Source organism: Microcaecilia unicolor, chromosome 10, assembly GCF_901765095.1.
Source record: "Microcaecilia unicolor chromosome 10, aMicUni1.1, whole genome shotgun sequence".
Classification (NCBI taxonomy): Eukaryota; Metazoa; Chordata; class Amphibia; order Gymnophiona; family Siphonopidae; genus Microcaecilia; species Microcaecilia unicolor.
Genome location: NC_044040.1, coordinates 6,172,792 through 6,188,099, shown reverse-complemented (window position 1 = coordinate 6,188,099; position 15,308 = coordinate 6,172,792). Strand labels below are relative to the sequence as shown.

Sequence of the window (15,308 nt, the reverse complement as noted above, 5' to 3'; positions counted from 1 at the left end):
TCCCAGCCTATAGGCGTTCGCCATGCTGGCTCGCTCAGCCAATGGGACGCTCCGGTGTTAGAGGGAGGAGGGGGCTTTGGATCCTTTGACGCGTGACGTAAGGGGAAAGGTGGAGCTGTCGTTTTGGCGCGCAGGCTGGACTTGAATCGTAGCTGGGGAAGAAGAAGGAGCAGGAGGAGGTTTAATATTAAAGGACTAATTAATTTAAACCTGGGCTGTTGCCGGAGGAGGAAGGCCTGAGAGATCCCGCTTGGGGTGAGGAATGATCAGCGGTGTTGTGGAGCAGACAACTCTAGGCACTGCTCCAGATGTCAGTCTTCTTTTATTTATTTATTTATTTTTAATTTTATTTATTCCATTTGTATTCCACATTTTCCCACCTATTTGCAGGCTCAATGTGGCTTACATAGTTTGGTTATGACATAATCATTCCATGATATCAGATACAATTAGTGATGTACAAAGATTAGGTGAGGGAAGAGAGAAGGAAGGTGTTAGGCAGGATATAAGGTGGACTGTAATAATTGGGTGAGTTAGTGAGGTAGTTTTGTAAGGCTATGGGTTCTCTTTGTACGCCTTGTTGAACAGATGTGTCTTCAGAGATTTGATTTGCTTACTTTATTTTTTGTCTATTAGATTGTAAGCTCTCCTCAAGTCGCTTCACTGGCTCCCTATCCGTTTTCGCATCCTGTTCAAACTTCTTCTACTAACCTATAAATGTACTCACTCTGCTGCTCCCCAGTATCTCTCCACACTCGTCCTTCCCTATACCCCTTCCCGTGCACTCCGCTCCATGGATAAATCCTTCTTATCTGTTCCCTTCTCCACTACTGCCAACTCCAGACTTTGCGCCTTCTATCTCGCTGCACCCTACGCCTGGAATAAACTTCCTGAGCCCCTATGTCTTGCCCAATCCTTGGCCACCTTTAAATCTAGACTGAAAGCCCACCTCTTTAACACTGCTTTTGACTTGTAACCATTCGCCCTCACCTACCCTCCTCTCTTTCCTCTACACATTAATTGATTTGCTTGCTTTATTTTTTGTCTATTAGATTGTAAGCTCTCTGAGCAGGGACTGTCTTTCTTCTATGTTTGTGCAGCTCTGCGTACGCCTTGTAGCGCTATAGAAATGCTAAATAGTAGTAGTTCAGAGATTTGCGGAAGTTAGTTATTTGATCAATAGTTTTCAGGGCTGTAGGTATTGCATTCCACAATTGCGTGCTCATGTAAGAGAAGGTGGTGGCGTGTATCAGCTTGCATTTTAATCCTTTACAGCTGGGGAAGTACAGGTTGAGAAATTTGCGGGATGATCTTATGGCGTTTCTTGGAGGCAAGTCCACAAGGTTTAGCATGTAGATTGGGGCATCCGCGTGAATGCTTTTGTGTACAATCATGCAGATCTTGAACGCAACTCGTTCCTTGATTGGGAGCCAGTGGAGTTTCTCTCTTAGGGGTTTTGCACGTTCATATTTGTTTTTTTCCAAATATGAGTCTGGCGGCGGTATGCTGGGCTGTTTGGAGTTTTTTGATGGTCTGTTCTTTGCAGCCAGCGTACAGTGCAGATGACTTATTACCATTTTGTCTGTCCCAGTAGAGGAGCAGGTCTCGGGTTCAGCAAACCAGTCTCTTTCCCCCACCCGACCGCTCGCAGGTACCAGCGGCCCTCCTACGTCCTTGATTGCCTGCTGGTAGCTGCACTGCATCGAGTAAACTAGGGGCTGCCTGCCTCGGCCCTCCTGGGACAGAGAAATATCCAGTGTACCTGAATGTAACTCACCTTGAGCTACTACTGAAAAAGGTGTGAGCAAAATCTAAATAAATAAATATGGTAATACTGAGGCCAGCTAAGGAACAGGTTATTTTGAGTTAGTCTTCACTGGACCAAACATGCTTTCCTTGTGCCATCACTATCCAGCGGGAAGGCAGTGTCTTAAAAGGTGGAGGATAAAGGACTTTTTTTTTTATACATTTATATCACACATTATCCCAAGCCAAGTTGCGTTCAATGTGGCTTACGTTTGAAAATACAGTGAGACAGATTAATATTCAGTAAAACAAAATATGAAAGTGCTCAACCCCTACTAGAAAAGCTACACTGGCTCCCAATCAAAGAACGCATTACGTTCAAGATATGCTCCCTAGTTCACAAAATAATTCATGGGGATGCACCAGCCTACATGTCAGACCTGATAGACCTACCACCCAGGAATGCCAAAAAATCATCCCGCACATTCCTTAATCTTCACTTCCTCAACAGCAAAGGTCTAAAATACAAACTAACGCATGTGTCAACCTTTTCCTACCTGAGCACACAATTCTGGAACGCGCTGCCGCGCAATTTAAAAACAAACTATGAACTTACTACTACTGAAGACCCATCTCTAACAAGGCATACCACAAAGACCAACAAATGTAAACCTCTCCACAAGTATCCAGAAAAGACTTAGCATATCTGCTTGTTAGACTACTATCTTGTCTTATCATAATCATGTCACCCAAGATCTGTCTGTAATACTAAATATCTATCTTATCATGTATATCCATTATTCATGATGTATTGTAAGCCACATTGAACCTCCAAAGAGGGGAAAATGTGGGATACAAATGCAATAAATAAATAAATAGGATTTTTATATTACGAAAGCTAATAGATGGATATGTGTGACACATTTAACAAAGTTGGGATTTGCATATCTACCCAACTGGGCATTTAAAAGTTTGTCCTTTAATGGTGCCACATGTTCAGAAATTATAGCCATGCACACACCAGAACAGGCATCCATCACATTGCAAAAGTAAATAACTTCTACAGAGTACATCCAAAATTTTATTTTATTTTAATATTTCCATCTTCCAAAATTCCTGACAGCAGATATACAGATCAGCAGACCCCAAAGCACTCCAGAACAAATAAAGTCAGAACACAATTTATACCTAATTGTGCGACCACTCTTAGGATTCACCTTTGGGTTTAAAATGCAAGACCATGTTCATATAAGGTCTGGATAAACAAATTAAAACAATCAAAATGGAAAACAAATGCCCATACTGTGTAATATGTGGTAGCAATAATGGAATATTCACATAGCAGGTAGCCTGAGCCAACATATTTATTTTCCACTGAACATAATTAATTTTGTATGAACTTGGTGGCTAATAGTGTGCTGAACTGGATAATATTGGGACACTTAGGGCCCTGTTTACTAAGGCACGCTAGCATTTTTACTGCGTGCTAAAAAGCAATAGCGCACCTACAGCGTGGCTTAGTAAACAGGGCCCTTAGACTAACTCTGGACTTCTGCATGAAGGTAGCTCTGCCCTCATTATTCAATATCTGTCTTTTAAATAGTAGTAATAAAAAAATATCAAGTGCATTTTTATAATATACTACTTAGACAAATCAAATCTATTAAAGGCAAAATATCTCCATTACCATGATAGTTATAAGTCAATAGAGGAAAAGACTTCAGACCCTCGGTAACAGCTGACCAACTTTTTTTTATATGGAACAGCTGACCGCTCTGCTCTGCGTGGCTGAATTTAAGGTCACGCTGGCGAGAATCCTCATTAGTCAAAAAACCTCTAACACTAGCAATAATATTCTTTCATATGAATGCTGTGTATATACAGTACTATACAAGTACTTAGCTGTGGTTGTGCTGGAGTAGTTACGGATGTCCGCGCTCAACAGCGAGCTCCTGTTTCGCTTAGTGCTTCTTAAGGAGCCGGACCATACAACCCTTCACAGCTGATATTGACTGATAAAAATGGCTGCCGTCCCTTTGGAGTGTTTTCTCTTTTTCATACACACTTCTGTAGCAGATGAGTCATAAAGCCCAGTTTTATTTCTGATATGATGGCCGAGACCCCAGCTGATCTGTTCCGCACGGTGCTCCGTGCTTACCTTATGTTTGAGCCAGTTTTGCCTTTGCTGCTGTCACTTTGTTTATTTTTTTTTTTTTCCTGTAGGTTTGCTTCTGTCTGCTCATCCTTATCGCATCTCCATGGCAGATATGGACGGTAAGCTCCTCCACTCCAAAGAGACACAAAAGTGGCCATTTATTTGAATTTATTTGAATTAATTTGTGAAATTCATATTAAGGGCCCTGTTTGCTATGGTGTGTTAGTGGTTTTAGCAAGCCTACACGTAGCTTGCGCGCTAACCATGTAGGCACTTATTGTAGGGGCGTACATGGTTAACGTGTGAGAAAAACATTAACGTGCCCTATAACGCTGCTTAGTAAACAGGGCCCTAAGTGTTGTCCTGTTTTAGTCCGCACCCTGCTACTCCCCTTTACTGTAGGACCCAGTTGGATATCAGACTTTTCCGTTGTCAAATTAAAACAAAAAAAAAAGCTCAGTCGAATGCAGTGGGTAAGGCAATGTTTGAATGTTATTCCATGCTGTCTGTTATGGTATTGTTTGTATTGTACTGACGTGTATCATATTTCTGTTATATGGTTCTGCAGTGCTGTTAATTCTGGTGCTGTTTCATGTAGTTTCAATTTGCTGTTTCCAAGTTTACCTCATATTTATGTTTATATTCGGTCATTTTACTATTGTTATGCTGTTGATAAAATTGTAAATTTTGTTAAACTGTACTGCCTTGGGTGAATCTCTTCAGAAAGGTAGTTAATAAATCCCAAGAAATAAGAGAGCAGCAGTCTATTTATTTCTAAAGTGCACTCCGAACCTTAACGGACAGCTGAGACCTTCTGGTTTCTTTTGCTTTCAACCCAAATTTACCCAATTTGTTTCTAGTTCTGAAGGGTGTATGAAAATTCACTACTCCTGTAAGGAACCTTTAAAAAGAACAAATATATATATATATATAAATAAAATTATTTGTGGCATTTATATCCTACATGATTCCAAACAAGTTTGAGTTCAATGTGGGTTACAATACACAATATAGTATAGATAAAGACTAATGCATAAGAAAGTAATTTGTTGTAAGAATCCAATTTTACAATATAGTATCATAGACATACTGGGATAACTATGGATGTTTAACATTTAGAAAATCTATTATGAATGAGACATTGTACATGAAGCAAAGAGAAAGTTAATGGTAAATAGAGTAATAACCAATTCAGGTAATAATTAATTGTTTGAGATATGGTTGTTCTTTGTGAGGGTTTTGTTTTGAATAGGAACGATATGAGGATTTTGCGGAATCGAGTATATTCCTGTATATTTCTTATTTTGGGTGGGAAGGAGTTCCACCATTTGGTTCCTAGGTAAGTGAAGTCTGCAGAGTGGACAGTTTTGTAGATCACTTTTTTTTTGCAGTTTAGGAGGTGTAGTCTGAGATAGTTTCTTGCCTCATATTTAACGTTTCTTTTATATATAAGATCCTTGCATTGTAGTGTGATGCTGCTGATAGATTTGGCTACAGAGCAGAGTGACAGAGGGTCTTCGTCTTTTGCAGATGTTGAGCTGTTGGCCTCCTTGTTAGAGGAGAGCAGAAGTGCAGCTGAAAACTGTTTGGGGGGCTGCGGAGAGCCTGCCGAGGAGGCTGTAGAACTCGATGAGTTTGACGAATTGTTTGATGCCGATGAAGAAGGTTCTTACACAGATGAAATTCCTGTTTCCGAGGAAGAGAAGGGAGTGAAGGATGATGTTGCTCTGCTATTTGGAGATGTGGAAGACCTGGAAGAGGAGGAAGAGGAGGGTGACACTGTGACACATAGTAACCACAGTAATATGAAACAATCACCAGACCTCAGTCAGGAGAAAACCCAGCAAGATCTGGAAGGTATTAAGCTGGTGTAACATAACATAGTAGATGACGGCAGAAAAAGGCCTGCACGGTCCATCCAGTCTGCCCAACAAGACAACTCATATGTGCTAGTTTTTGTGTATACCCTACCGTACAAGTCTGCCCAGCACTATCCCCGCCTCCCAACCACCGGCTCTGGCACAGACCGTATAAGTCTGCCCAGCACTATCCCCGCCTCCCAACCACCAGCCCCGCCTCCCACCACCGGCTCTGCCCAGCACTATCCCTGCCTCCCACCAGACAAACTGACGTTAGCTATTATATACCAATGATTTTCCATTTAGTAGGAAACCTCCAATCTTCCCATATGAAGGTGCTGGATCAGAAGAAACCCAAAACATAGAACTATCTGGCCCCGTTAGTCAAACTTCTGCATTATCTGGGTATTCTGTTTAGAGCAAATACTTTATGTTCCATTTGCGTTGCACGATGGAGCGGCATCTGCAAAAGCCGTTACGGTCTTCCCTCAAGTCACGCATTGGCCATTTCTTAGTGGTTTCAATCAATTTTAAGAAAATGGAAGCTAAGATGATTTGTGGGAATCCTAATTATACTTAGACTAGGTCTTTCATTAGCAGAGCCTGAAGTGGTTCTGAAGACAGAGGAGAGATACTTGGGAATTGTTTTGAATGCCCCTCCTTCCCAAAACCCGCAGATTCAAAAAGTTAGACTGCCTTTTTAAGTTTGAGAGTAATTAGGCACATGAAACAGGTGTCTTCATTACCGTGAGGTCCTCTGTGCTGCATCTGATTTGAGAATGTAAATGTGAATCCCCCTGATGTGGACGTTTTTTATTTTCCCTTTTCTAACTGCTTTCTTTTTCTCTTGTCCTAGCTGAATTGCAGCGAATGCAGGGACAGATGAGGAAATTACAGGAACAGCTACAGCAGACCGTCCTCGGGCACCCAGCAAGCACCCCACAGCCAAACGTTTTGCCTCCCACCAAGAGCAAAGGGCCAGGTAACAGAATTCCGAGAACACGCCAGACTATGCCTTCAGTGATTAACAAAACCCTATGAATGAATCCGTTTAAGAACTGAGATAGGAAATGAGCTGCAGAGAGATTACTCGATACTGGATTTGCCTTTCACAAATCAGCGTTCATTAGTCAAAGCAGGAGTAGAGAGCTGCATGGAAATGGATATTGTGGGACTCCTGCAGAAGCCACAGGGATGGGAGTTTCCCACGGGAGTGTAATCAAAATCTCTGACGGTGTCAGAGCAAGACTTGGAATGCATTGAGAGAGCCTGTTGGGGTACTAGAATGAGGCTTGGAAAACTTGTTACTGCACAGATTTAAGAAATAACTACCTTCAGTTAACAAATATTGTTTTTTTCCATTGGTTTTTGATGTTTGTGTGCTTTAGAACCTGAAAGAAAGTTTGGATGGAGTGGAGATGGAAGAGTTTGCAGTGGGGATGGGTAAGGGCGGATGAAATTTCTGTCGTCATGCAACTCTCTAAGCAGGAGCGATGACTTAGAGATTCATGATGCCAGTTAAGCAGGCACTGGTCTGTGGTATTGGAAGCCTATTTTTTTTTAACTTCTGAAATATAAAAAAATGAAAAGCATCTGGAAAACTAACCACTTAATCATGTTCTCTGTTTCCTATCTTTACAACCGTTCCCAGGCTAGAGAGTTGCACGGGGACAGAAATCATACCCATTCCCACCCATCCCCGCAAGAATTTAACCTGTCCCCATCTAGTCCCGCAAGAATTTAATGGTACATTTTTTTTTTTTTAATTCACTGGCACTGTGTGCGCTAAGAGGTCGCCACATACACACGCAAGTAGGTCAGCTGACATCTGATGCTTGTGGCTGTGTCAGAGCTGAGGTCTGCGCATCACCCCGGGAGCAGAGAGGATTAATAGTAACGTACTAAGTGACAGCTGAATGGTCCATCCAGTCTGCCCAATAGTCACACTCATTATCAATTCAAGATTAAATCAACAATGAACGTGATATATACTTGATTATGGTCTTTCTTTGGCATTTCTGGGACATAGACCATAAAAGTCTGCCCAGCCGTATCCTATTCGTCTTCTCATTTGTGAGACACAGACGGTAAAAGTGTGTTCAGCACTGTCCTCATGATCCAGCCACTTAGCCCTTTCCAGCCCATCCTAAACCAGATTGCCATCTATGAGAGACAGACCATACAAGTCTGCTCGGTATCGGCCCTAGTTCATGACAGATTGCTAAGCGTCACTCAACACATCCACACACATGCAGCCATTTAGTTTAGGAGTTTTTTTATAACTTCCATTTTTTAATTGGAGATCCTCTGTGTTCACCCCACGTCTTTTTGAATTCCATCACCATTTGTGTCTCTTACCACCTCCTTAATGGAAGGCTTTCTGCATCTGTGCTGTCAAAGTGAGGAGGAGGAGACAGCATTCAAAGAACCTGGTACTCGGTAGGTGAGAGGCTGGCACAAGTGCAGTGTACACTTCCACGGGATCCCCACAGGTCACTATCCCAGTCCACAACAGGACCTTGCCTTCTATCTCATGACTTTTTCATTTCCTGAGGAATTTTATTTTTTATGGAATGCTTCAAAATTCAGCAAGGTTAGGAAATTATTGATAACTAGTAAAAAAAGAAAAAAAAGGCCTGTTTCTGTTTGAAAGGAAACGGGTGCTAGCAAGGTTTTCCTCTGAGTGTGTATGTTTGAGAGAGTGACTGTGTGAGAGAGGCTTCTGTTCCTGCTGCTGTGCATTCCCAGTGTTCTGCTGATTCGCTGCTCCCTGTATCGTGGCTCCGCCCCTCTCCCTTCTACTGGCCAATCTGGTGTGGGTTGTGTGACATCACTATTATCTACTCCAACATGATCCACGGTTCCAGGCAGCCTCAGAATGTTGGAGGTGAGAATTATTATATAGGATGATTGGTAAGAGTCTCGCATTCCCCTTCTATCCACCCTGGAAGCACAGTGGATTCCCTACACTCCATTGCTAAGATCCAGCCAGTGATGCTCATGTTATGTGCTGTCTGTTTACCCTGGTGTTACTTCCTGATATCTCTCAATACCAGAATGCAGTACAACTAAAGCTTGAAAAATGAAATACTGAGATTCTTGACTGGAAGCACTGTTCAGTGCATTTGACTAAACTTTTTCTGTTTTTGTTGAATAGCAGCAGTTAGCCGCAGCCCCTTGAGAGATCGGACTTCGAGGACACTCCAGGAGTCCCCCTGCTTTGCTGCCCAACTCACATCCTCTGTACTACAAAATCAAAAGCAAGAGGTGAAGAAAACCCCCCTTCCAGCTTCAGGTATTGAGTTCTTATGTCTGGGTCCTCTTGGGTTTTGATTATATTGTGTGTACGTTCTACCCTTCCTATGTTTTAGAGTTGTGCATACATTCTGCACTTTTCCCTAACACCCCCCCCCCCCCCCCAATCATTCCCCACCCCGACCTGTTGGATGTGCTTTATGTAGTGGAGTTACTGGTGTAATTTGCCACTGTACTTCAATGCTTTGAAAGCAAAAACCTTCTAATGGAGCTTGCTGGGAACAGATTGGTTGCCTTGTGTGTGTGTGGGGGGGGTAATTTTATTTATTGGGGATTTATTAACCGTCTTTTATGAAGAGATTCACCCAAGGCGGCGTACAGCAGGTACAGTTTAACATAAAATGTACAATTTTGTTAACATAATAGTAAAATGAGTGGAGTGGAGGAGTGGCCTAGTGGTTAGAGTGGTGGACTTTGGTCCTGGGGAACTGGGTTCGATTCCCACTGCAGGCACAGGCAGCTCCTTGCGACTCTGGGCAAGTCACTTAACCCTCCATTGCCCCAGGTACAAATAACTACCTAAGCCGCATTGAGCCTGCCATGAGTGGGAAAGTGCGGGGTACCAATAAAAAAAAATATATATAAATATATATATATAAACATAAATTCAATAAATGAGGTAAACTTGAGAACGGTAAATTAATACCTAATAATAGGACAACCATGAAACAGTATCAAAAATATACACATTTAATAGCACTGAAATTCAAATAACAGAGATTATAATACTAATAAAATACTTTCCAAGTACACGTTAGAACATTCAAATAACATAGATATGATGCTAATACTTTTCTACAATACAGCTTACCATATAGCCAAGGAACCAAAAGCAGACATATAATGGGAACAAGATGGGGTGGTACAGAGTTAGTTGGGTAAATGCATTGGTACATAAACTGAAGCCAAGTTCTTTGTACAGTTAAGCAAAATAAAGGAACTGGTCTAAGTTACAGGATGTGTTGCAAGCCAGTCACCCTATGTATTAAAGACTTGTGAAAAGAGTCAGGCTTTCGTCTGCTTCCTGAAGTAGAGGTAGTTTTGAGTTAGACAAAGCCCATCTGAGAGTAAATTCCAGAGTGTGGGGGCTGCTCCTGAGAAGGCTCGTTGGTGGGGGGGGGGGGGGGGGGGGTCTGTGACAAAATGCTTAGTCACCCACCTGGGGCTAACCCTGAAGCCACCTGGCGAGTCTGGCCCCAGCACAACTCGGGTCCACCTGCACCTGCCGCTTGTGCTCTACACTAGCACCCTCCTCCTACCAGTTGGGTCCTAACTGCCTCTGGACGAGTCTCCCTCTCTCAAATTATTCCCCAGTGATTTCTAAGACACTAGGGCCGCAGTCCCACAATTCCTAGAAAGCACTCATAGACCCAACACACAAACCACCAGGATTCTTAGTCAGTCCAGACAATCACAGGCAATAAACTAAAGAAGGTTTATTGTCAAGAAAATTATTGAACAGATGGAATAAAAACAGTACATAATAACAAGGTAACAGAATATGGATCAATTATAAAACTATGTAAACATTTTATTACTACCTGGGAAGTACAGGAAATATAGCTGCTCACAGGTTATCACAGGGTGTCAGAGGAGAGGTCTTTCTCCCTCTACTTCCAAACTGAGACTAATTACCTCACAGTTAGGCAGGAAAAAGAAAAATGTCACTTCCGGTACAGCTTTAAAAAAAAAAAAAAAGCATTCTTTAGATGAGGGTACAGATTTTGATTCTCCTTGGAAGGACCTTAGAGATCTCAAAAGGTATGTAAAGGGGTAACTTATTCTTTAAGTACTCTGGCCCTTTTTGTCTGAGGCCCGTGAAAATCAAACATAAGAGTTTTTTAAATTTAGCCCTGTAAGGTACTGGTAGGCAATGTAGTTTTTACAGGAAGGGTGTGGTGTGACGTCACGCCACTTGTAGCCTTCTATCAGTCGGACTGCAGCATTCTGAATTAATCGGAGATGACGCAAGCTCTTTTTGATTTGACCAGTGTACAGGGCATTACACTGGTCTAATCGTGATGTTATCATAACATGGACCACTGTGGACAGACTTATCTTATATAGAGAGAGATTTTGTAAGTTTCACAAGTGATAGACCGTTTTTGAATTTGTGAGATCAGAGTGAGTGATGAATCTGGCAGTATCCCAAGATTTTTCATCTGTGATTTTAGGGGGAGTTCATACTTCCCAAGGTATTTGAAGTCCGGTATTTTTTTTTTTTTTGCATTGATACTTCAGTTCTGTGGAAGATTGTCATTCCCATTCTTTTTCTGTTCCATATAGGCAGCAAGAGCCCCTCCCAGAGGTCAGTGGCCGCTCTGTTGGCCAATGGTTTTCCTGCTCGGGCAGGAGCAGGCAGTGGTGGGAATTCAGCTGTTTTCAGTGTAAAACATCAACAGATTCCAGTGGAAAAATTTTCTGGCCTTCGATTAAGGTATCCAAATTTAAGAGAGCGTTTTGAGACTCTTGAGTTCAGGTGTCATTCTCTGTATATTTACTGCAGATGGCCCTTCACATCTCTCAACGTGCTGATGGATGTCTCAAGGGTGGTTCTTCCCCACAGTCGTTTCCTGCTTTTGTATGACCCTGTGTATTCTTTGAAGGCAAAAGAAATGTTCTTTAAAGTGTCTTTTCACCATTGCAGTTTGAGATATGTGCCAGTATCTCAGGAGAGGTGCAAAGTGCCAGTACCTTAAGGACGAAGGAAGGAAATAAGATAAATTCCTTGTCACTAGTTCAATTCAGACAGATGGGTTTCAAAGAAAAAAGGCCATGGATTTGATTTACTGTCTTTCTGTTTATATTTATTGCATGCAAATATTTTCTCTGTCCCTAGTGGGCTCACAATCTTAAGTTTTTTTTTGTTGTTGTTTTTTTTTTTGTATCTGAGACAACAGAGGGTTAAATGACTTACCCCAGCAGCCACAGACTGTGTTAGGCCTACTGCCGGAGGCCCTACACTAACTGAGTTTCTAAACACCCATTGCCCGGGATTCCTGTAAATAAACACTTCTTTTGTGTTCATACCTGTGACCAGCTGTATCCTTTCACTGGCCTGCTCCCCACTCTCGCTCAGGGTCTCGCAGTCCTCAACGTTAAAATGATGCGTGTTTATAGCCAGTGTACTAAAGCTTGGGCAAAACGTTGCTGAGGTTTAATGGGTAGCCTAGTGGTTAGCGCAGTGGATTTTGATCCTGGGGAACTGAGTGTTTGTTCCCAGCCTTCTACTCTTCCACTAGGAATTCAGAAATGAATTATTACTATCTCACTGTTTGCAGACATATATTTTCAAATCTGAATACAGGACTTGTGGGGAACTTCAGGCAGCTACTGCACCTGTCAGCCTGGTTGATGTCTAAATCTGAATACTCGGTTAAAACTTAGTGGCAAATACCTGTCCATAAGCTTTACGACTATTATTTCAGAAACGCTCCTCCGCCCCAGGGTGCAGGCACACACCTGGTGTCTGGAACCCCTGAAAACTTGTAAAGAGAGGGAGGGGGATGAAATGCAGAGAAGAGCCCCTCATTCTTTATATGCAGAGACTGTGGATCCAGTTTGCTCCAAGTGCAGTTGGGTGAGCTGAGGAACAAGGGGATGGAGACCGGTCTGAGGAGTGTATAGGGCACTCCCTTCTTGCCTCTAAGGAGGGAGCTGCACAGAAGAGACTGGGGGGGAAAAAAACAAGCCCTTCTGGCAAAGGAAAAACACTTTAGAGTTCAGTTTTTCTCTTTTATAATAATGCTAAAATTTGTTAGAGTAAATAAATGGTTACAGTAAAATGGTTACAATAAAATTTCTTTTATCCCAGTATTACAGAAAATTGAATTCTTATTTATATCAGTCCAAATTTCAGTATAAGGAAAATAAATCTCTCTCTCTCTCTCTGTCGTCCCCCCCCCCCACCCCCTTTTGGAAGCTATCAGTCTCTGGCTCGTACAAAATGTGACTTAGCCAGAATACTGAAGCTTAATTTTGTCCAATCACTTAATGCCTTATATTTTCTCTCTTACTTATCTGGTATTCTTCAACTCTGACCTCTAAGATCACCTTCACATAATTTTGTTTCTTTGGTATTTTTCTCATATATTCATCATTTGCCCTTTGTAACCTCCTTCCCTCGAATACTTATCACTCATACTTGTCCTTCGCTGAAAATGTCCCTGTGTTATGTTTTAGAGCCTGTTTGAAGCAAACAAACAGACACTTGTTAAAGTTTATGGCCCATTACTAGGGTTAAGCAAGCCTGTCTATGGTCTGTAAGAAGACACAAGCTAACTAATTGCCCTACTAGATCATAAATAAGGGAATAAGTTTTATATATACAAAGCTGACTGAACTGCAAAACCAGACAGCTGTATACTAAACAGGAGATGCAGGTGTTGGGACGCTTTGGCTCAGAAATGTTTCTAGACCCCGTTCTGAGTGGATTTCTGGTCTTTGCACTCCAGGAAGCCTCGCGTGTCATCCGTGGAGATGGAAAAGAAAATGAGTGGACGAAAACTGATCAGACTCTCGCAGTTGCGGGACAGGCTGGCTACAGAGAAGCTGGAGGACACAGACTGGGTGACGTTTGGCGTGATCGTGAAGAAAATCACCCCCCAGAGCTCCAACAGTGTAAGCAGTCTTCCAGCTGCTTCTAAAAATTGAGTTACGAGTAGGGTATTGTGTTGCATAAACTTTGCGATGTAAAACATCCTTGGGGAGTCCAGCCACGGCTTAGATTCTGCTGCGATGCAGGGTGGTATCACTGAAGCTTGTCCTCAAAGGACAGGGGTGGGGCCAGTCATTATGGCCAGGTTCAATAAATGGCGCTGTAAATTAGGTGCCGGAGAAATCTGTGCCATTCGCTATTCTATAAAGGACATTCTGGGCTGGGTGCCCTGTATAGAATAGAACCTAGCTTTTGGCATGAGGGACTTGGGCCTGCTGAACCCCAGTGTAAATCCTGGCACATAACCCCGGTATTCTGTGACACCGCCTACATTTTTGGAACACCTCTGACCCACCCTTGCCCCCTTTTGGTGTGCAATGTTATAGAATAGCACGTAGGCAGATGCACACTTACATCCAGCTAACTTTTCCCAATGTTAAAAACCTTCCCCGACTCTCCACTTTAAACATCAGCAAATGTTACAGTCCAACAAATTGCTTTAATGACAGTATTCTCCCATGTGTTATTAAACTAGTATTCCCCCTCCCCCCCCCCCCCCCCCCCAAACCGTGTCAACTATAACAATACCCACATCAACTGTAAGGGAAGCCACGTTTTTATCTTTTAATCCTGCATAGAAGTGAGGCAGTTTGTGTCTTGGTGCCTTTCCCCACAGCAGGGTCTTAGAAGCTGTGAGTTTATTCAGGAATTGTGGTTTCACGGTTCTGTTCTTTTCACTTAGCAGAGGGCTGGTGTTACGCTGAGCTTTGACCCTGCATGCTAAGAATCATGAGCAAATATAACAAGTTAGTAGGAAAGCAAGCAGCTGAGCAGAAGTGCTGCTTTAACTTCTCACGTTTCTGTTCAGGGTAAAACCTTTAGCATCTGGTACCTGAATGACCTGAGAAATCTCGACAGATGTGTATCCTTGTTCCTATTTGGTGATGTGCACAAGGAGCATTGGAAGACCGAGCAGGGCACTGTTCTTGGACTGCTCAATGCTACACCCATGAAACCCAAGGATGGCTCCCAGGAGGTAAGGTGGCACATTTGAACCATTTTGGCTTCTGGGGACTTTGCGGATTTGCAAGGGGATGAACATAAACATTTTTCAATGGCTCTTAAGAATTAGTTCTTGCCTAAAAGTACCTGCAAATGTACAGTAGATGTGTTTGGGGCCAGAGCAAGGACGGGGTCGATTTTTACTTGCATATTTTTATAAAATAATGCGCCAAGTCATTAGTGAACTCGCATTACGTGAGTCAGTAAATAGTAGAGCTGTACCGAATAGCTTATTTCACTATTATCTCTTGTTTGTCCTGTTTGTCTGTCCTAATTAGATTGTAAGCTCTGTCGAGCAGGGACTGTCTCTTCATGTTCAAGTGTACAGCGCTGCGTACGTCTAGCAGCGCTATAGAAATGATGATAAGTAGTAGTAGTATTAGGCCGAATACAAATAACAAAAACTATTATTCGGACAAATAAAAATAATGGGCATTGAGCTTTAACATAACAAATAATAAAAGAAGCAACGTCGGAGAGTGGGTAGGTCGAAAAGAGAACTATGCACTTATAC

The 15,308-nt window shown here is 42.4% G+C and overlaps 1 protein-coding gene across 3 annotated transcripts in view; it reads left to right on the top strand.

The window, feature by feature from the left end:
• Positions 1 to 146: 146 nt before the first annotated feature.
• LOC115478750 (protein MCM10 homolog) overlaps positions 147 to 15,308 on the top strand; it is a 35,789-nt gene continuing 20,627 nt past the window's right edge. For 2 of the 3 annotated variants that reach the window (XM_030216323.1, XM_030216325.1), the window contains exons 1-8: positions 147 to 255; positions 3,970 to 4,020; positions 5,432 to 5,758; positions 6,617 to 6,742; positions 8,918 to 9,055; positions 11,362 to 11,512; positions 13,530 to 13,695; positions 14,601 to 14,768. In XM_030216323.1, coding sequence (XP_030072183.1) covers positions 4,005 to 4,020; positions 5,432 to 5,758; positions 6,617 to 6,742; positions 8,918 to 9,055; positions 11,362 to 11,512; positions 13,530 to 13,695; positions 14,601 to 14,768 — 1,092 coding nt within the window. In that variant the 5' untranslated portion in view covers positions 147 to 255; positions 3,970 to 4,004. The remainder of the gene's footprint in view (positions 256 to 3,969; positions 4,021 to 5,431; positions 5,759 to 6,616; positions 6,743 to 8,917; positions 9,056 to 11,361; positions 11,513 to 13,529; positions 13,696 to 14,600; positions 14,769 to 15,308) is intronic. The other variant, XM_030216324.1, reaches the window with a different exon arrangement.